At 39.0% G+C, this 23,132-nt stretch overlaps 1 protein-coding gene across 11 annotated transcripts in view; it reads left to right on the top strand.

Moving 5' to 3' along the window:
• PALS2 (protein associated with LIN7 2, MAGUK p55 family member) overlaps nt 1-23,132 on the top strand; it is a 165,352-nt gene that overhangs the window by 33,673 nt on the left and 108,547 nt on the right. The window contains exons 1-2 of one of the 11 annotated variants that reach the window (XM_059885900.1): nt 15,890-16,090; nt 20,530-20,623. The exons of 7 other annotated variants lie outside the window; for them this stretch is intronic. In XM_059885900.1, coding sequence (XP_059741883.1) covers nt 20,599-20,623 — 25 coding nt within the window. In that variant the 5' untranslated portion in view covers nt 15,890-16,090; nt 20,530-20,598. Of the gene's footprint in view, nt 1-15,889; nt 16,091-16,133; nt 16,155-20,529; nt 20,687-23,132 lie in introns of those variants that run through there. 3 more of the 11 variants (XM_059885899.1, XM_059885902.1, XM_059885903.1) reach the window with 3 other exon arrangements.

Raw genomic sequence — 23,132 nt, 5'->3', positions numbered from 1 at the left:
TAACTTCTTTTTCAGTTCAGTTGCTTTCTCAGATAAGCATTACTGTGGAACCACCCTGTCATAATGACACCATCCTCATTTCCCCTTATCCCATTACTTTTTTCTTTTTTTGCAGATTGTTTATCATATCTGACTTTGTTTTTTATATTATTTTGTTATCTGTATGCTCTCATTAGAATGCAAGCCCCATTAGAACAGTGATTTTTATCTCTTTTGTCTTAACAGTATATTTCAAGAACTTAGACTAGTTCCTGGCACACAGCTGTCATTAAATATATATATCCCTTTTAAAAAATCTGAGGTTCTATTCCTCCTGAGGCTTTGGTGTTAAAGTGTTCCTTTATGAAATGATTTGAGTCAGTGATAGTTGTAGTAAGATAGTTGTAGTAAGTAGGCCACTTTTGGCTGTAAGTTATAGAAATCCATTCTGACTGGTATTGGTATGAACAAAAAGTGAGATTTACTGTAAAGATTGATGCAGGAGTGTCTAAAGGAATGCCAGGGTTGGGACTCTGGAACTCCAGTGCCAGCGGAACACACTTCATCTCTTCTGTTTACTCTTCCCCGTGCGTTTGTTTCATGTTTTCTAATGCTGTGGAGGACCACTTCCTAGTCCTCTTAATAGAAGATATGGCCTCCAGCGGCTCCTAAAATTTCCCTGTTTCTGGGCCCAGAAGGAAATAGATTTGTCTAGCACCCAAACACATGGGGAAACAGTGAGAAACTTAATTCTGGGTTGGGGGGGGCCTCCAAAATCACTGCAGATGGTGACTGCAGTCATGAAATTAAAAGACGCTTGCTCCTTGGTAGAAAAGCTGTGCCCAACCTAGACAGCATATTAAAAAGCAGAGATATTACTTTGCCAACAGAGGTCCATCTAGTCAAAGCTATGTTTTCCAGTGGTCATGTATGGATGTGAGAGTTGTACCATAAAGAAAGCTGAGCACCGAAGAATTGATGCTTTTGAACTGTGGTGTTGAAGAAGACTCTTGAGAGTCCCTTGGACAACAAGGAGATCCAACCAGTCCATCCTAAAGGAAATCAGTCCTGAATATTCATTGGAAGGACTGATGCTGAAGCTAAAACTCCAATACTTTGGCCACCTGATGTGAAGAACTGACTCATTTGAAAAGACCCCAATGCTGGGAAAGATTGAAGGAGAGAGGAGAAGGGGATGACAGAGGATGAGATGGTTGGATGGCATCACGGACTCAATGGACATGAGTTTGAGTACACTCCAGGAGTTGGTGATGGACAGGGAAGCCTGGTGTACTGCAGTCCATGGGGTCACAAAGAGTCAGACACGACTGAGCGGCTGAACTGAACTGATGCATAAATTGCTGTAGGTATTATGGGAGAGGAAAGAACTTATCTGAACACTAACTTGTATTGCTTTATTTTATTTTTCTTTAATCATGAAATAAGCCCAAGCTAGGCAATGGCACCCCACTCCAGTACTCTTGCCTGGAAAATCCCATGGACGGAGGAGCCTGGTAGGCTGCTGTCCATGGGGTGACAAAGAGTCAGACGCGACTGAGCGACTTCACTTTCACTTTCATGCATTGGAGAAGAATATGGCAACCCACTCCAGTGTTCTTGCCTGGAGAATCCCGGGCACAGGGGAGCCTGGTGGGCTGCTGCCTATGGGGTCACACAGAGTCAGACGTGACTGAAGCGACTTAGCAGCAGCAGGCTAAAGCCAGCAAAATCTCTGCCCATTTCCCCTACAAGACACACACAGGAGATTGCTTTTAGGATCATAATTGCCCTCTCAGATCACCTCTTCATCCTCCCTAGTACTGGTGAAGTTTGTTTCTACATCAGTGAGGTTTCCATTAACTTTGTATCTTTTCAGAGACTTGTACTTTGTTAGCTACTTAGTAATTCTCAAGGAAAGATTGAACTGAATAATGCTTAGCTTAAGAGCTTTTTATAACTATTTCATAATTTTACGTTTTTGGAAATAATTTGTAAAAAAAATGATTTAGAATTTCACTTAATATATATACGTAGGATTTTATTACAATAAATGGCCATAGAACACTTTTGTAAATTATTTATATAGTATATTAATGGAACTCTACTTTTACATGGTTCCTTTGCTCTATAAAATATTTTTAGATCTTTATTGTGTTGGAGAAATGTGGAAAGAGGAGGGTAGGCAACTGAAATGCCTGGAACTTTTCTAGAAAATTTCATGAGAAACTGTGAGGAAGGTGACTGAGTAGATCAGGGGCCATATGCTTAGGAAAGGAAAAGAGTGAAGAAGTTACAGAAAGTCTCATGGAACCTGGAGGGGCTACATCTTAGGAGGAGTTTTAACCATAGGAGGAGTTTTAACCATGGAAAATGCTGTTAATGTAGTTGAATGCATACTTTGAGAATACGTTATATACTTTATGACACTTTAATTCTGTAGGTCTTCTGCCATGAGTTGACTCTGATACAGGGGTTCTCTACCTAAGTGGCTGTCAGAATCCTTTAGAGATATGTCTAACCAAAGGATTCTAGTTTAGTATGTCTGGTATGGAGCCAGAGCGTGTTTATATTTTCAGAATCCCCAAGAGTCAATATTTATAAAATAATCCACTTTATAGAGTATTCTCTTCAACAACCAAATCAATCAACATAGCTTTTAGGGTCCTTTAGTTTAGGTAACTAATCTCAGAAGGGCTTCCCTGATGCCTCAGATGGAAGAGAATCTGCTTGTAATGTGGAAGACCCAGGTTTGATCCCCAGGTTGGGAAGATCACCTGGAGAAGGAAATGGCAACCCATGCCAGTATTCTTGCCTGGAGAATTCCATGGACAGATGCTACAGTCCATGGGGTCACAAAGAGTCAGACATGACTGAGTGATGTAACACACATACACCCTCACAAAGTCTGTGGTCTCTACTTTGGCCAGATTGGTAGCTCTGTAAACATCTGACTGATTTCCATTGCTCTCCCCACTTTCATTGTTTCCCCTTCTTTGACTACTTGTTTCTTCTGCTCAAAAATGTTGAAGCTTGCCTCCCCCAAGAAGCTGTCTTGGCTGGTCTCATCCACGGTTTATCTTTACAGTACAGGACAGATTATAGCACAACATTGACACAGCTGGTAAATACACATCCTAAGAGGGGCTGATTCGTGTGTTTTCACTGTTAAGTCTTGTGCATGTATTCCCATTTTACTGTTTGAACATCCTTAGTTTTTCCTTTTGCTACCAAGAATTTGAAGCTTATACATAGCTGGCTGAATATCGATAATGGCATCAACAGTATTTTTGAATGCTTACTATGTTTCAGGAACTTTGCTGAGTGTTCAACACATTATCTCTTTTGCTCATCAGCAGTTTTTTAAAAATCAGATTAAAACCCTTATATGATTGTGCTAGTTTCCTGTGGCTGCTGTAACAAATTGCCACCAACTTGGTGGCTTAAAAACAAAAGTTTATTCTCTCACAGTTTTGGAGGCCAGGTGTCTGAAGTCAGTATCAGAGGGCCAAAATCAGGGTGCTCCCTCCAAAGGCTCAAGAAGAGACTATGTTCCTTGCTTCTTCCACAGTTTGGTGCCTGACAGAATTCCTTGACTTGTCGTTGCATCACTCCAGTCTTCAAAGGCAGAATTTCACATCTCCCTCAGCTCTCTTCTTCTCATCACCTTTTCCTTTGTGTGAGCAAAAAAGAGAGAAACCTCTTATTGCCTCTCTCTTATAAGGACACGTATGATGGCATTTGAGCTCCCCTTTGCTCCAGAATAATCTCCCTGTCACAGGATCCTTAATCACATCTGCAAAGACCCCTTTTCCAAATAATGTATCATTCACTGGTTCCAAGGATTAAGACATGAGTGTTTTTTAGGGGACCATTATTCAACCTACCACTTTGATCATTCAGAAGAGGACTGGTAAAAGTCTTTTTCTCCATCCTCATTCCTCTCTGCATCAGCATTTCTTATTCAGAGACAGTTTTGCTGCCCTCTCATCACTCTCTCGGGGACATCTGGCTGTCGTAACTGGGAGGGGGTTGCTGTTGGCATCTGTCAGAGGCCAGGGATGATGCTGCAAACAGTGCATAGGGTGGGCCATCCCTGAGTTATCCAGCCCGAATGTCCTAGTGTTGGGGCTGAAAAACCTGGTCCTATTTATACGTAACTATTACAAATAGTTTCCTGGACATCATTCCTGAAAAAAAATCTTATATTAGCTAGCACATGAGTAAAGCCCTCTGATATGATTTGATTATGTCTGGTGGTAGTTTTTGGTTAAGTGAAGAGTCATAATAAATGACTCACATATACCTTAAATAACATTTTCACTTTCAAAATATAAATACACATGCACACACTAACATTTTCTTTGAGTGTGTATCTTTTGAGTGGAGCTCTGGGTCAATATTCTTATAGAAACTTGCTCTGGCTTTGGAGAAAGAACTTAAAAGTTTGTGGAGGAATCTGAGTGTAGGATCTTTGTAGTGTTTTATGACTCCTCGATTGTTTATAGTTGACTTACACTTAATTATACAGCAATTTGGATTTTTTTGTATTATTGTTTTGTCACTTGCTTTCTTTGGATCTCTCTAAAGCATTCAATTTGGCTTTCATATAAAGAACAATATGACTCTGGTGGTCTTGTATCAAATATATATATATATATAGTGTGTGTATATAAAGAAATCTTTGTTTTGTACAGAAAAGAATTGCTCTAATATATTGCAAATAATTCTTCCAGTTGTAGCTCACTTAAGTAGTTTCTCATGTGACATAGAGCTAATTTCATAGTTACTTTCAGATTTTTGGAAGTTTTGGAAAATTTTGTTTTAATACTGTAATAACTTTATAAATTATATAATATTGCATAAATACTTTATTGCTATTCATATTAATGCTTGATTTACTTTTCATTAACTGCAACAAATATTATTTGGTGTTTTGCTTACTAGCAAAATATTTTCAGTTTCTTATGTAGTTAAATAGCACAATTTCTTGAAACTGGGTATTTTATTATTTTCTTACTCAGCAAGTGAGTTAGGGATGTGGATTGTAATTCCAGTTTTTGTAACTTCCATCTCTTTTACTTTGTCCAGGACACAGAGCTCTCTGTGTGGTACAAATAATCTTGCTGGCAGATCCTGGTATTATTGTTGAACTTGATATATTGATACTTCATCTCTAAAATAGGGGTTGTAATACTTACATTGTAGGGTTGGTGTAAGGTTTTAATTGGATAATAAATACAAAGTGTCTAGCACTCAGTCTGGGACAGTCAGTAAATGTCAGTATCCTTTCCTTCTCTTACTGTTTGGTACAGTGTTAAATGTTCAGTGGATATTTGTTGAATAAACATATTTTCAGTTGCCTTAGCTTGATTCATTTTTTCACATTTTTCTTTCCAGCGTAAGAACTATGTCTTACTTAATAAATATTTTTTATAAGAATTTTGCTTTTAAAGTAGCCCAATAAGTTATGTGCTATTAACTAAAGTTACAAAGTCTTATTTTTATATGACATTTCAGTGTGTTTACAAAGGCAAGTTAAATATTAGGTGGAAAGATGACTATGTGACCTCAAAGATTCCTTCAGGCATGATCTAAAATTTTTATAAAATTCACACAATCCTGAATTTTCTTTCTTCTTTGCCCTTAAAATCTAAAGAAGTAAGTAGTGTTTGAAAATATAGCATTTAGTTGGGAATGAAGACAATAATCATACTTGTTATATGTTCATAATGGTTCCTTACCATATTATAGGAATTCTTTAGTCTTTGGGATGAGTGTCACTGTCTTCAAGTGGATTTGTCTTTTTATTTTACCTAGAATATATATATATATACACATATATATATATACATATAATGAAATGTTTAAGGGAAGTTTCATTTTATGTAAAGTTATTTGCCTTTTTACTCATCTATTAAATATCCTTCTACCTGAGATTTTGGTATACTTGGGTAGTATACTGAGTAACTTAGGTAGCTGAGTTAAAAGAAATTTAATTCATTTAAGTTGCTTATTGTAGAAATTAAATGATAGTCATGCATGATTTTATATAAGTTGATTCAGGTATTTTCTGTTTTAAACTGCTAATTGTCATTTGTAATCGGGGATAAATGAAAAAAATTAAACCACATTTTTTAAGAAGGTTGGAACACTGTGAGGCAAATGGGCAAAGCCATCAATCACAGCTGCCCTCGCCACCCTTAGCACTGGGTTCTTGAAAACCCCAAGGCAGAGATACCTTCCCTGAAGGAATTTAAGCTGTTACAGGAGATGTCAGGCCAAGGAGTCAGATTGTGAGTGAACCCTTAAGAAATCTTAGAAGCTTTAATGTCCTCCCAATTAAAGCATTAGCTATATCAGCATTTTATGCAGTTTTGAAATATCAGGTATTAGTTTCCCCTACTTTCTTCAAAGAAATGTTTCAGGATTTCCAGTCTTGGGGTTGGGAAGCAATTTTTAGTGTATCTTATTCAGAGCCTTTCTTATTTTCACTTAAAGGTTACTAACTGTTGTTTTAGAGATAGCGTAACTTGAATATTTGAGATTAAAAAATAAGCTTTTAGTAACCTTTATTTGACTTGCTCGCTATAGCCAAGTGGGTATTTATAGTTCCTTTCCAGCTCTGGTAACTTCATGCCAGTTCACGTCAGAATGTGACACAGTGGAACACTGATGTGGCTGCTGGTCCTTCCTTTCTCACCTTTGTTCTCTCCTTCCCAACACACTGTGATTCTAGATCGAAGGCTGGAGATGTGTTTTGTCTGTTTCTATCTCTTTTAGCAGGGCCCTGCAAATATCTTCTACTCCTACTCTGCCATCTCTTTATTTCTCTTCTATCTTCCAAACCTGTAGTTCCCTCTTTCCCAAAGTATCTCCAGAAACAGCAACTTAGAATTGGTTTACACTCTAGAAATGTTTACCAGAAGGAAATCCATGAATATGTGTATATACTGGAATTTCATATAGTAAAAAAGAGGGAAGAAACAGTCTTTGTATCCCCTCAGCCAAGCATTGGCCCATGAGCTTAGGCAATTCTTAGCATTTATTATTGAACAAATTAGGAAACTTCAGAAGTTGGCACGTAAGTAGTGGTTTATCATGTGCAGCAGACTGTTAGTTCTGAGATAGATTAAGAAAAGAAATTCTTACCTGTAGAGGGGGACTTGCTACTCATTTGATTGGATTAATTTTGAGAAAAGTCCTAAGATGCGTTTAGTTCTAAAACTTTAATTATAAAAAAGCAAGAAGTGGGTCATCAGTTGGTGAGATATTGAATAGCTAAGAAAAAAAAGAATATTTTTGGGTGAGGTAACATGAATGAAGGCATTTAGGTGGGAATGAGATGTGTGGTTGTAAGTATAGGAAGTAAAAAGATCAATGTGGTTAGGACAGAGAGTTTGTATTAGAGAATAGAGGAATTCAATTGATTCGATGAAAAGCTCAATTTTTAAAAGAAATGTAAGTATTTCCAGATGGCAGAAAGCCCTATTTTTCTAATGCAGTATTGTCATTAAAATGATGATTTAACGAGCTGTGTGATAGTCTTACAACTGAGTGAATTACAGTGAAGAAAAGAACAGTAGGAGAAGCCTTGCAGTGGTAATTTAAAGGTGAAGCAGCGAGAGCTTGGAAGACAGAGGTGGCAGAGAAAATGGAGAGTAAAAGATGAATATATTAATAGTGAAATTGTGAATTCACTTTGGCCAGTTAAATGGAATACAGAGGTATTTTGAAGTTTTCAAGGGATTCCTAGGCCAAGGAAAGTCCCTGGATTTTTCAGAGTTTAGGGATCTTTTCCCAAGATAAGCCCTGTTCTTGTTTTAAAAGTTTCATTTAGTTTCTTATTTTTAAATAAGTTGTTATATTCTTTAGATTTCAGTAGGCTGTTCTCAACCATATTTAACCCTTTTCATTATCAAAGGATAAAAAAGTTCTTTTGAGACCACTTACCTGGATATTAATAAGTCAAATTTATTTGGATTTTCATGGTATACTATTAACTTCAAAGGGAGGATATTTACTGTAATGATAATTGAGGTGCTGGTGGGTGCTGTCATGGAAAAAGAGGGACAGAGGAACTAAAAATTAAGAAAAGGGGAAACTTAGAAAATCAAGACACTGGTAGTACTGAGGAAGATGATACAAATATTAAACCAGGAATATTATATTTTAAAAGTGCTCTAGTGCCTGAAAAATACTTCAGTGCTAGAAGTTGTGGGGAAGTATGTGAAGTCAAAAAAGATTTGACTTGCCTTATCAGAGAGCATATATAAAGTATGGTCATGGCTCTTCCTCTCTGACTTTTTTTTTTAATTCACCAAAAAAAGAAGAAAGCAATTGTATAGCAAATACCTCTTACGACCATGCCATGATCATACTTTCTCTGAACGTGAAAGTTGTTCAGTTGTGTCCAACTCTGTGACCTCATGGACTGTTCAGTCCATGGAATTCTCCAGGTCAGAGTACTGGAGTGGGTAGCCTTTCCCTTCTCCAGAGGATCTTCCCGACCTAGAAATCAAACTGCGGTCTCTTGCACTGCAGGTAGATTCTTTACCAACTGAGCTATGAAAGCCAAATTAATATGAGACATTTACGGTGTGATCAAGAAAAGTGAGGTGATGTTGATGGTAGAAGTATCAAACTTTATTAGCTTGATTCACATTGTTTAGAATATACCATTGATGCTTTAAGGAGACAGTTTTTGCCTCCCGCTGGGTATTTGGTAATATCTGAAGATTTTTGGTTGTCACAGTTCAGATGGGGGCTGCTTATTAGCATCTAGTGGGTAGAGCAAGGATGCTACTGAACAATTCATAGGACACCCCCGCCCCCCCCATAACAGAGCCCAAAATGCCAATAGTGCCAAGATTGAATAGCCCTGGAGTATGGGAGTAAGCAGTTTTTCCCTGGGCAATTTTAAAGACCTGTATCAATTTATTGTTTCTTTTTTTTGCAAGTCTGATTGTTAATTGTCTTCTGTTAATGTCTTCTTTCTTCCCACAGCTTACAATACACTTGATTGTCACTGTTTTCTTTACTGTGTTCGTATCCTCAGGCTAGGTCTTGGGCTTCCCAGGTGGCACTAGGGACGTTGGTGGCTCAGATGGTAAAGAATCTGCCTGCAGCGTGGGAGACCTGGGTTTGATCCCTGGGTTGGGAAGATCCCCTGGAAAAAGGAATGGCAATTCACTCCAGTATTCTTGCCTAGAGAATTCCATGGACAAGGAACCTGGTGGCTACAGTCCGTGGGGTTGCAAAGAGTCGGACACAACTAAGCGGTTTCACTTTCTTTCCCAGGTGGCGCACTGGTAAAGAATCTGTCTGCCGATACAAGGAGATGCAAGAGATACAGGTTTGATCCTTGGGTTGGGAACATCCCCTGGAGAAAGAAATGGCAATCCCCTCTAGTATTCTTGCCTGGAAAATTCCATGGACAGAGGAGCCTGACAGGCTACAGTCCAAGGAGTCGCAAAGAGTTGGACACAACTGAGCACGTGCATCTTGGGTACTTTGATTAGATGCACTTTGATTTCCAAATTCTGAGGGCCGTTTGATGTAGTTTCTTAAGTACTTTCTTTTGTAAGAATACTTTTTCATGTGCTTCAGGTCCTAGGTCTGGGTTGCACTAGTTCTTGAGTCCAGGTTTTATTCTAGTGATGTTTAAATCTTCTAGTGATGTTTAAATGTTCTCATTTTTTATGCAAGGTTTTTTTTTTTTAACATTATTTAAAACCGTTGTAATCTTTCTTTTGTGTGTGTGTGTGCACACGCATGCACACGTGCTCAGTTGTTCAGTCTTGTCTGACTCTTTGCGACTTTATAGACCGTAGCCTGCCAGGCTCCTCTGTCCATGGGATTCTCCAGGCAAGAATACTGGAGTGGGTTGCCATGCCCTCCTCCAGGGCGTCTTCTCGACCCAGAGATCAGACCCACATCTCCTGCATTGCAGGCAGATTCTTTACCACTAAGCCACTTGGATATACAAGTTTATTTAAATGAAATACTTGACTCCTGGAAAAGCTGTGTAGGAGTTATTTCTTTTCGAATGATTTTATCCCTGCTTATAGATAGATTGCCATACCTACAACATTACATTTAACAGCTGCATACAAAAAGGTATTTTAAAAGGTATTGTAATTATAATGGCTTTATAATGATAAGTGAAAACATTAAGAACCAATTTTTTCCCTTAACCTACCTCAATTTGATGTTGACTTAAACATATTGATCATTTAGTAAAGTACAAGTGCCATATGCCTGTGTATATACACTGACCCTTGAATGACATGGTAGATGGTGGAGTGGAGGGGCTGGGAATCTGTGGCTAATTTATTGTTGGGCCTCTTACCTAGAGTTCCTTGGTACCTGTGAATTCAACCAACCATAGATTGGGTAGTACTGTAGTATTTACTGTTAAAAAATACCCACGTTTAAGTGGTCCTACACAGTTAAAAGCCCCATTGTTCAAGGGTCAGCTGTACTAGGTACTCTGTGTATGAAAAGAATAGGGAGGAAAAGCAAAAGTACAGAGCAATTATGTAGTAGTCAGGATGTGGTGGATCCATATTGTGTTTATGTGTCTATGTGTGTGTGTGTGTTGAAAATTTATCTCTGAGAGGTGAAGTTCTGGAGTAAGTGTAGGTTTGTTTTTTGTTTTTTTGTAGTAAATATTTTCTGTCTACTTCTAGTATGTATCACTTATGTCTTAATCTTCTGTTTTCATCTGTGCAGATGTTTTGTTAATTGGCCTTCCATCAGTCTAAAACTGATCTGCCTCATTGACCTGTTAAAGAGACATTCACTTGTCTATTGAGTGACATATTCTGGAACTGCACAACAGAAACATCTACCCCACTGCTTCAAACATGCTTACTTATTGCTTTGAGTCTTGACTCCTTCCTTGGGCGTCTGTCAGCCGTGGAGAGCATTGCAGGCAGCTGCCGCCTCATGAAAGAGGTTTTGGGTCCTCACTGCCTAAGCGCACAGCCAGCATCAATAACTCTGTTTTAATTCAGGAGATGTTTTATCTAAGAAATATTTAAATGCTTGCAGAGACTACTCTTCTGAGTCTAAGAATTCCAGGGTAGTCTGATGCACTGCTTTTATCCTTGGTGTGCTGAACCACCCACTTTATCTAAAGGGAAGGATTGACGTTGATTGATAAACAGGACAGCTCTCCCTCTCGTTACTTATTTATATAAACTTATTTTTAATTTTTGAGAATTCTAATCTTAATGATAAGCAATTAAAATAACACAGAAGGATGAATGTACAATGAAAGTTTAAAATTTTTCTGTTCCCAATCTTACTTCATGGAGTTATTCATTGATAACAGTTTCGAACTGAGTCATATCAGTAAAGTGTTTCTCAATAATTGGTGTTTGGCGTTTTTGGCAGCACTGTACTTTGTCATGTGGGATTGTGCTGAACACCGCTTAGTGTTCAGTGCCCCAGTTCTCTGCCATAGCCATTGGAGTATGAAAGATGCCTTCACACGTTTCCAGATGCTCTTGGGGAGGGATTGGTACTTGTCCTGGGTGAGAGTATTGTAAAGTTTAAAATTACACTGTGTATCTTTGAAAATATGTCTATTTTTTCAACTTTATTGACTCTACTATGAAAGAAGAATATTTGAGCACACATGCATTTCTCATGGGAGGCCCAGAAAAAAATTCACTTGGGAAGAACTGTGCTTACTTATAATGGCTTAGATTACTATGGTTTTTCAGTCTTACCTGCTTTCCTTTATGACAGCATTACTCTTGTGTTCTCAGTTACCTGTCTTTTTTTCTTTTCTCTTCTTGAGTGTTTTTGTGTGTGTGTATGTGTGTGTGTGTGTGTATGATTTTTCAGATGGCCAGCTCATGCTTGGTTGGGTTTTATTCAGGGGATTCTGTGCAGTCTGGTTAGGGGGCACATTCCTCCAGGGAAGATTTGCTAAGGATTTTCTTGGGCACCTCTGTAATTTTTCTGCTTGGAATTTTCTGAATTAAGTAGGTATAGGGGAACTCTGAATCCTGGAGAGTAGGCTGTGGTTACAAATTCTCAGGTTGTATTGCCCCCTAATATGGTGTTCAGGCTGTAAAAGGCTCATATCCTCATTGTCTTCCTTAGCCAACAGGTGTATCTTCAGCCAGGTGGGGTTAGTCTTGTATGGTTCCTGCTCTATGTGGAGGGGTCTAAGTTGGCAGTTCATTTTGAACTGCCTAGTTCAAACCTAGTTCAAACCAAGGCCTAACCTGCTGCTTCTGAACTAGGTGCTGACTCTGCGAACCCTTTGTGCAGCCATGACTCAAGCACGTGCTTACCAGTTTGTTTTTATCCGCTTCACATGGGCCCATGGGGAGTTTCTTGAGCACTAGCTGTTGTACTTGAGAGGATGTTTTGGATATTTTGGTTAGTATTTCTGTTCTATTTGTGAGAGAATGATTTCCAGACTTTTAAGTCCATCTTTTTGTTGGACATGCAAGCATCTTCCCCTACTTTCTGACTTCTAGTATTTCCTAAAATTTCTGGTATTTAATCTCTCATTTCTCTTTCATCTACCTCCAGTAATATTTCTATTCTTTTTAAAAAGCATGTATTCTGTCATTTCAGTGAGTCCTCAGGAGGGAGACAGTGTAGACGTCTGTGCTCAGCCTTCCTTTGTTTCTGGAAGCTTGTCTCCTATTTTTTAGGTCCAAGTCCATCAGTGCTAACTGACCTGATGAAAACTAAATCTCTATAAATGCCTGTTCATTTAACTACATTTTTCTTTTTTCTTTTTTAAATTTGACTTAAAAAGCATGATGTTTAGCTATAAAAGAGGTGAAAGGACAGGGATGAAGGACAAGGTTCAGGGCATTAACTGTGCAGTTGAGCAGGGCCTCCCTGGGGTGGGAAGCAGCATGGGGATCTTACCATGAAGTCTAAATATATAAGGGAAAATTACAACAATGAGAAACCACAATTTTTTAAATTATGTGCAATAAATGGTAACTGCAGTACATTTGGCATAATAATAAGAGTTAGAGTTCAAAGATAAATAAGATGCTATTTCTGCCCTCAGAGAACCCACTAATTTGTGGTAAAGACAGACATGTAAATGAAAATACAGTCACTTCTCATTATTCATTCTTTGTGGTAGTTTTGTTCTGTAAGTCTCTTTGAACACTGAATTGGGGAATACTGAGCCATTGTCTCTAGGCTAGAAGGGGGTTAGGTTCCTACAAGCCCCAGTCACATTTTCATTAACTGGTCAGTACATAACCTTGCTTTCTGTGTGTTGCTGTTTAAAGACATCTTGATGCATATATATCTATATATATCTATTAGTATATGTGTGTGTATATACTTGATTCATTAACATTGAACGGCCAACAGCACTATAATTTCATGCCTAAAGGAAGCTCTTCAGACACTTGTATTTTCTCTGCAAGGCACATCACCTACTTCTTTGTGGTTAGGAACACTGGACAGCACTTATGCACTATGCTTGGGGGACATTTCAGACAGCAAAATAACCAAGCACAAAAATGTGAAAAACATGACACTCAGTAAACCATAAAAAGGATACCTATTTTTTGTGTGAGAGTAAAACAAGAAAGCAGAGTGTTGCCTCATTAAACCTAAGCTGGGGATGCACACACTTAGGCATGTCGTTTTTGCTGCTTAGTGTCTTCATATGACAACAAAAGCACCGTGCATTTTGACTTTGGCGTTAAAGGTAAATTTTATCAAGTGGGCAAATTCACAAATACAGACTCCATGAATAATGAGGACCAAATGTACTATGGTATAAGTGCTGTATGTTCTGCCCTAGGAACTGCTAGGATGGGTCAGGAAAGGCTTCACCATTAAGGTAAAGTTACAGCAGTATGAAGCAACAGGCTTATGGATAGCAAATGGCCCGGTGTGGCTGGAATTAAAAGGACCTCTTAAGGAGGACCTCCTTGACCTTTGAACAGGTAAAGGAGTTGGGGGGATATGAGGTCCTTATGCCATGTTAAGTAATTTGAATTTTATAGGTGATGAGGAGCCAGTGAATGATTTTAACCAGGGAGAAACATGGTCATATTGTATTTTGGAAAGTTCACTCTGATGGTGTATCAGGAATAGGTGAAGTCGGAAAACTAAATAGATTTTAGAAGTTAAGCTGAGAGTATGAACTAAGTAAGTGACAGTGGAGATAAAGAAAAAGGGATGTGTTTGTAAGATATGTAAGATAATAGATTGAAAAGCCTTGGTGGTAGATTCAATTCACTTCAGTCTTTCAGTCATGTCACACTCTCTGTGACCCCATGGACCAGAGCACGGCAAGCTTCCCTGTCCGTCACCAACTCTTGGAGTTTGCTCAAACTCGTGTCCATTGAGTCGGTGATACCATCTTACTATCTCGTCTTCTATTTCCCTTTCTCCTCCTGCCTTCGGTCTTTCCCAGCTTCAGGGTCTTTTCTAGAGTCAATTCTTTGCATCAGGTGGCCAAAGTATTGGAGCTTCATCTTCAGCATCAGTCCTCCCAATGAATATTCAGGACTGATTCCCTTTAGGATTGACTGGTTTGATCTCCTTGCAGTCCAAGGAACTCTCAAGAGTCTTCTCCAACACCATAGTTCAAAAGCATCAGTTCTTCAGAGGTACTGGGAATAAAGGAAGTTGAACATGTGTACCTCTGTGCCATTAACTGAAATAGGGAATACTGGAGGGTGACCAGATTTAGGATGTAATTTGAGTTTTGGGCATGTTGAGTATTATCATTGTGTTTGTGGGATATCTTTACAGAGATTAGGCAAGAAATATAATCTTAAACCCAGGAGACAGAGCTTTGAGAGACATTTAGATGTGGGAACCCTTTGGATGGTTTTGGCAGAAAAGTAACAATCTGTACATGTTTTAAATGATTGCTCTAGCCAATCTAGAGAATATTGTTGAGAACTGGAGTGAAAGTTGGGGATCAACTGAATGACTACTGAAATAAATGAGCAACAGATGGTGGTGGCTTGGAGTAAAGTGACAGCAGTGGAGGGGTACAAAGTTGGGTTTTGAGTCATTACCTCTATCATGGCTGAATTTAAAAACCACTTTATCATTGGATCTGCTTTGAATTCCCCATATATGTGTGTGTGTGCTCTAAGCCACTTCAGTTGTGTCCAACTCTGTGTGACGCTATGGACTGTAGCCTGCCAAGGCTCCTCTGTCTATGGGATTCTCCTGGCAAGAATACCAGAGTAGGTTGCTATGCCCTCCTCCAGGGTATCTGTCTGACCCAGGGATTGAACCCACGTCTCTTATGTCTCCTGCATTGGCAGGTGGATTCTTTACCACTGGTGCCACCTGTAACTGCATATATAATATGTGTTATCCTGAAAAAACTATCAGTGAAATTTATTCTGGAAATCTAGTTTGGGGTATACTAAAAAAGATTCACATTTTCATATTTAATACAATCAGGCACTGATCCTGTAGTTGTATTTCATGTTTATTAGTGCTTATTGTATAAAAAACACTTCTGGACAGTTCCACTGGTTCAGTTATAATTCTGCGTATTTTCTTATAATACAGCAATGGAGCTTTAAGCTGCTTTACTAATTAGTGACTAGGTCAAAAAATTTATTAGAAGCTGGGCTACTGCATTGTGAGAGCAAATTAGGAATGGCGCTCACTATTTGAGCTATTAAAAAAAAAAAAGAAACTCTGTGGATCTAGTTTTTCTATGGATGAGCTCACTACTTTAACTAGGATACTTCCTGGACACAGCATGGAGCTGGGTCCAGGGTAAGAAAAGAGGAGATTAGTCGACCAGTTAAGAGACTTTTAATATAGTCTAGACAAGAGAAGAGGTAGAAACTGTAAATCAAAGATCAGAGATCAGAAACTGTGATGGGGGTGAATATTTTAGACTTTGTGTAGTAGAATGAGAAGGATTTGGAGGAGAATTTGATGTCAAGGTTAGGGAGAATTAAAAAAAAATCAAGATTCTGAGATTTTAAGCTTTGGAGAATGGTTGGATGGTGATATCATAATAACAAGAGCTAGAATCTCTAGCATGAGTGAATAGTTTTGAAAATGGTAAATTAAAGGCACCATCTTTGGAGTTCCCAGGGGAAGTACATTAGAAGACAGTTGGAGAACAGTGAGTGCTGTAACCAAGATTTGAAAATTCTGTTCACATAGAAATTGGTTGAAGTCCTCTAAGAGTGAGTAATATCACTCATAAAGCAATTAAAATCTAAGAAAGACCAACAGGAGTGACCGTCTGCCCTCAGGCAGAATGTGGACAGAATATGTGATTGATTTTTCAGTTCAGTTCAGTCGTTCAGTCGTGTCCGACTCTTTGCGACCCCATGAATCACAGCACGCCAGGCCTCCCTGTCCATCACCAACTCGCAGAGTCCACTCAAACTCATGTCCATCAAGTCGGTGATGCCATCCAGCCATCTCATCCTCTGTTGTCCCCTTCTGCTCTTGCCCCCAATCCCTCCCAGCATCAGAGTCTTTTCCAGTGAGTCAACCCTTCACATGAGGTGGCCAAAGAACTGGAGTTTCAGCTTCAGCATCAGTCCCTCCAATGAACACCCAGGACTGATCTCCTTTAGGATGGACTGGTTGGATCTCCTTGCAGTCCAAGGGACTCTCAAGAGTCTTCTCCAACACCACAGTTCAAAAGCATCAATTATTTGGAGCTCAGCCTTCTTCACAGTCCAACTCTCACATCCATACATGACCACTGGAAAAACCATAGCCTTGACTAGCCGGACCTTTGTTGGCAAAGTAATGTCTCTGCTTTTGAATATGCTATCTAGGTTGGTCATAACTTTCCTTCCAAGGAGTAAGCGTCTTTTAATTTCATGGCTGCAGTCACCATCTGCAGTGATTTTGGAGCCCTGAAAAATAAAGTCTGACACTGTTTCCCCATCTATCTGCCATGAAGTGATGGGACCGGATGCCATGATCTTCGTTTTCTGAATGTTGAGCTTTAAGCCAGCTTTTCCACTCTCCTCTTTCATCAAGAGGCTTTTTAGTTCCTCTTCCCTTTCTGCCATAAGGATGGTGTCATCTGCATATCTGAGGTTATTGATATTTCTCCTGGCAATCTTGATTCCAGCTTGTGCTTCTTCCAGTCCAGTGTTTCTCATGATGTACTCTGCAGAGAAGTTAAATAAGCAGGATGACAATATACAGCCTTGACGTACTCCTTTTCCTATTTGGAACCAGTCTGTTGTTCCATGTCCAGTTCTAACTGCTGCTTCCTGACCTGCATATAGGTTTCTCAAGAGGCAGGTCAGGTGGTCTGGTATTCCTATCTCTTTCAGAATTTTCCACAGTTAATTGTGGAAATTATGTGGAAATTGTGGAAACCATGCAGACAAATGCTTTGGCATAGTCAATAAAGCAGAACTAGATGTTTTTCTGGAACTCTCTTGCTTTTTTGATGCTCTAGCAGATGTTGGCAATTTGATCTCTGGTTCCTCTAACTTTTCTAAAACCAGCTTGAACATCAGGAAGTTCATGGTTCGCGTACTGCTGAAGCCTGGCTTGCAGTATTTTGAGCATTATTTTACTAGTGTGTGAGATGAGTGCAATTGTGCGGTAGTTTGAACATTCTTTGGCATTGCCTTTCTTTGGGATTGGAATGAAAACTGACCTTTTCCAGTCCTGTGGCCACTGCTGAGTTTTCCAAATTTGCTGGCATATTGAGTGCAGCACTTTCCAGCACTATCTTTCAGAATTTGAAATAGCTCAACTGGAGTTCCATAACCTCCACTAGCTTTGTTCGTAGTGATGCTTTCTAAGGCCCACTTGACTTCACATTCCAGGATGTCTGGCTCTAGGTGAGTGATCACACCATCGTGATTATCTGGGTCATAAAGCTCCTTTTTGTACAGTTCTTCTGTGTATTCTTGCCACCTCTTCTTAATATCTTTTGCTTTTGATAGGTCCATACCATTTCTGTCCTTCATCAAGCCCATCTTTCCATGAAATGTTCCCTTGGTATCTCTAATTTTCATTAAGAGATCTCTAGTCTTTCCCATTCTATTGTTTTTCTCTATTTCTTTGCATTGATTGCTGAGGAAGGCTTTCTTATCTCTTCTTGCTATTCTTTGGAACTGTGCATTCAGATGCTTATATCTTTCCTTTTCTCCTTTGCTTTTCATTTCTCTTCTTTTTACAGCCATTTGTAAGGCCTCCCCAAGACAGCCATTTTGCTTTTTTGCATTTCTTTTCCATGGGGATGGTCTTGATCCCTATCTCCTGTATAATGTCATGAACCTCCATCCATAGTTCATCAGGCACTCTATCTATTAGATCTAGTCCCTTAAATCTGTTTCTCACTTCCACTGTATAATCATAAGGGATTTGATTTAGGTCATACCGGAATGGTCTAGTGGTTTTCACCACTTTCTTCAATTTAAGTCTGAATTTGGCAATAAGGAGTTCATGATCTGAGCCACAGTCAGCTCCTGGTCTTGTTTTTGCTGAATGTATAGAGCTTCTCCATCTTTGGCTGCAAAGAATATAATCAATCTGATTGCGGTGTCTACCATCTGGTGATGTCCATGTGTAGAGTCTTCTCTTGTGTTGTTGGAAGAGGGTGTTTGCTATGACCAGTGTGTTCTCTTGGCAAAACTCTATTAGCCTTTGTCCTGTTTCATTCCGTACTCCAAGGCCAAATTTGCCTGTTACCCCAGGTGTTTCTTGATTTCCTACTTCTACATTCCAGTCCCCTATAACGTAAAGGATATCTTTTGTGGGTGTTAGTTCTAAAAGGTCTTGTAAGTCTTCAGCCTCTTCAGCATTACTGGTTGGGGCATAGGCTTGGATTACTGTGATATTGAATGGTTTGCCTTGGAAACGAACAGAGATCATTCTGTCGTTTTTGAGATTGCATCCAAGTACTGCATTTTGGACTCTCTCGTTGAGCATGATGTCTACTCAATTTCTTCTGAGGGATTCCTGCCCACAGTAGTAGATATAATGGTCATCTGAGTTAAATTCACCCATTCCAGTCTGTTTTAGTTCGCTAATTCCTAGAATGTCAATGTTCACTCTTGCCATCTCCTGTTGGACCACTTCCAATTTGCCTTGATTTGTGGACCTGACGTTCCAGGTTCCTATGCAACATTGGACCTTGCTTCTATCACCAGTCACATCCACAGCTGGGTATTGTTTTTGCTTTGACTCCATCCCTTCATTCTTTCTGAAGTTATTTTTCCACTGATCTCCAGTAGCATATTGGGCACCTACTGACCTGGGGAGTTCCCCTTTCAGTATCCTATCGTTTTGCCTTTTCATACTGTTCATGGGGTTCTCAAGGCAAGAATACTGAAGTGGTTTGCCATTCCCTTCTCCAGTGGACCACATTCTGTCAGACCTCCCCACCATGACCCACCCATCTTGGGTGGCCCCATGGGCATGGCTTAGTTTCATTGAGTTAGACAAGGCTGTGGTCCATGTGATCAGATTGGCTAGTTTTCTGTGATTATGGTTTCAGTGTGTCTGCCCTCTGATGCCCTCTCTCAGCACCTACCATCTTACTTGGGTTTCTCTTACCTCGGACATGAGGTATCTCTTCACGGCTCTTCCAGCAAAGCACAGCCGCTGCTCCTTACGTTGGATGAGGTGTATCTCCTCACCACCGCCCCTCCTGGCCTTGAATATGGAGTAGCTCCTCTTGGCCTTCCTGTGCCCGCGCAGCCACTGCTCCTTAGACGTGAGTTTGCTCCTTTCGGCCGCCTCCCCTGATTTTTCAGTTAGCTTGTTGCTAAACATGGGAAGTTTGAGGAAAGTGATGGCTAGGGAAGCCAGATAGCAGTGGTGAGAATGGGAAGGTGGAGAATTGAAGAAGAGATGTCCAGGGTGACTACTTTTTAGAGAAGCTTGGTGTGGTGGGAAAAAGGAGAGATAGGAAGATGTGACTTAAAAGGGAAATGGGTTCAAATTTAAAATATTGTCATTGAAAGATGAGGAAGATGTTAATATTTATAAATGTGGAGATGACAAATGAAGAAAATATACTGAAGTAACTGGAGAGGGATAGCCCGTGGGTCACGGTCCTCCAGTGGGTGGGAGGGACTGATTCGTCACACAGCCAGCAGCTTCATATAGGATGAAGGGCATATTTTCTTGTGAGATTTGAGAAAAAGAGGTTAGAAATGGTGCTACTGTAGTTGATTCTACAAGCGGAGGGTAATTTCAGTAAATCATATATGATAACCTCTTTTCCCTTCTGACAAAGTCATTTGCTGACTTGGGTAGTAAATACTTGAAATAGAGAATGTGAGAGAACCAAGGGACAAGTAATAGAGGCATGCAGCAGTACTTGGGACTTTGCTGATTTGGAGAGAAATAGTGAAGTTTAGGACTTCCCTGTTGGCTTAGACAGGTAAAGTGTCTGCCTACAATGTGGGAGACCTGGGTTTGATCCCTGGGTTGGGAAGATCCCCTGGAGAAGGAAATGGCAACCCACTCCAGTACTCTTGCCTGGAAAATCCCATGAACGGAGGAACCTGGTAGACTACAGTCCATGGGGTCGCAAAGAGCGACTTCACTTTCACTTTCATTTTCTTTCAGGGAAGTTTGAGCATCTGCAAAACCTGGGATAAGAATAGGAATGAGGGCACTGAATGGAAGGAAAGCGCCATGGAGATCGGAGGTGAAGGGGGAGGTAAAGACAAATTTGATTCACAGATAATTTTGTCTAGGGCTACCTGCATGGAAATGAGTGTAGGTGAGTTGTAACCAGGCTCCTGGGTAAATCTTTTCACTAAGTCTAAATGTAAACTACAGCATTAATGCAATTTTATCAAACCAAGCATATGAAGGAAATTCTATTACAGCAGAAAACTGTCATTATAGAAGAGGACTTGTAAAAACTTTCTGCAGTATTTGAAACAGTATTTTTATCTAACCTTTTGAAATTTTATGAGAGACACAAATTACCATATTTCTGGTTCATTTTATTACCAGTATTCTCAAAACATGGTATCCAGCTCTTTAATGGCTAGAATTGAAGGGCTGGCAAGGATATCCAGTTGTGTCTAGTGTTTATGCTTCCTATGGGGAAAATTGCAATGAGAAAAAGTCTAAAATAGTACTGGCATTCAGTTGTCATTTTATCTATTTAGAGTATTCTTTCACCACTTTGAACATATTGCTTGTTCCTCAAGTTTCTTACAACCAGAAATTCTTCCAAATAAGAAATGTGAGGTTAAAGCCTAAAATAATCTTTGCATTTTGGCTGAAATATGGCTGCTGTCACTGAGGTAGAACTTCTTTGGCCTTTCTGAATTTCTAAAACTTTAAAAATTAGCAAGCTATTCTATGCAGAGTTTCCATCTGGACGTATAGAATGAAGTTTTCTAATTTTATAGACTATATTTGATGTTGCTTCCCATAACTCCCTATGTGGGGAAATTGTGCTCTCCATCTTCTTAACTGAGCATTCCTGCCCAGAAGAGCTGGTTGAGTGACATACGTTTGAGAAGGGACTGTTTCCTTATTCTTTTTCATCATCAATAATATATTTTTGTGGTTATTTTTAATGCAATGCATTGTACTTACTTTTAAGTAATGTTTTGCTCAGTGCTTTAAAAGCTGATAAAAGTAAGAGTGAGCAACAGCCTGAGTGTTGAGAGAGAGATAAGAATAAAATACTCCAAATTGATAGCTAATTCTAGTAAGCTTATAAAAATATTTTTACATAGAGAGATTGATGTCATTTTAGTATAACAGTACTATCATCTGAATCGTATTTGTTTACAAATCAGTGATATTTGAGCCCCAGTTCCGAGTTGTAGTGGAATTAGTGGTGTGTAAGTAAAGAAAAATGATTTGGGTTGAAATTAGATAAACATAGCAGTAAATAGAAGAAGCAGTTTTTATTATGAGTTAAATAAGATTGATTTTAAAGTTTCCTTTTGTTAAACCTTTACACTTACGAATGCTGAGAAAATACACATCTTTTGGAAATTAGAAATGTTTTTGTAAGTTTTTAATATTGATTTTAAATGTTATACTTTAATGGAATGTTCTACCAACATATATTTCATGTCTTAGTGTTTCCAAAAGAATTTAATGAAGCATATCATCTGAAGACAACTTGGTCTTCCCAGTCTTTTTCACCTTCAAAGAAAGAGTACTGTTTGTTTTTAACTGCAAGAACAGTTGTAATTCTGATTTTTCTGCATTGAAACTGGTTACTGTTTACACAGAAGAGGTGTATTTTTGGGTAGGTTTTTATATTAAAATTGTTAATGCATGTATAGATGAAAGACTGTCTTGCTCTTTATCTTTTTCTTGCTCCCCAGAGGCTACTACTTTGAACTTTTTAGCTGTTTCTTTTGGCACTTAGCTCCATGTCATTATATGGTATGCTTATGTGGGTGATTTCTTAATTTTTTCAGTTTTAACCATTTTGAAAGATGAGAATTTAGCTCTTTTTCCTACTCTTACTCTCTATGTGTATACACTTCTGATCCTTCATTTCCCCCAACATAATTAACATTTTTATTAAATCAGTATTTATTAATTGATCCATTAATAAACTGTAAGGACCTTCTGACTTGTCCAGGATGGACTCCTTATTCTCCATACCTCATACACACCCATCACCATCTTGTTGAGAATTACCTTTGCCTTTCTCCTGGATCGTGTCCTCTAGTTGCTTTATCTCACATCTTCCCCTTTTCTATTTTGCCCCTTTGTTACGTGCTCAGAGAGCAGCACATCTTTTTTAAAAAAAGAAAATTTCTAAGAAAAAGTGTTTGTGGTAGATTAGTTTTATGAAACCTTATAAGCAAGTCTGAAAATTATTTTTAACTGTCCTTGCACTTGACTGATAGTTTGGTAGGGTAAAATATTTTAGGGTGGAAATGTTTTTAAGTTCATCATTGCATTGTCAATCTCTTTAGATGTCATCATTGAAAAATTCAAAAGCACTTCTGATTCCTAATTCTTGAAACATCATTGTAGTTCCCCTCTGTCTCTAGCGTTCTGAAATTTCACAATGATGTGTCTTGGTATGCCTCTATTTTCATCTATTTCTCTGGGTACAATATACCCCATTTAGTCTAGGAATTTACTGCTTTGAGTTCTGGAAAATATTAATTGTTTCATTAATGTTTTTCCCCCCTTCTGTTTTGTCTAATCTTTTTATAACTCCGCTTGTTTAGATG

Source organism: Bos taurus, chromosome 4 (assembly GCF_002263795.3).
Source record: "Bos taurus isolate L1 Dominette 01449 registration number 42190680 breed Hereford chromosome 4, ARS-UCD2.0, whole genome shotgun sequence".
Lineage (NCBI taxonomy): Eukaryota > Metazoa > Chordata > Mammalia > Artiodactyla > Bovidae > Bos > Bos taurus.
The sequence above is the reverse complement of the archived record's forward strand: the minus strand, read 5'-3'. Positions and strand labels throughout refer to the sequence as shown.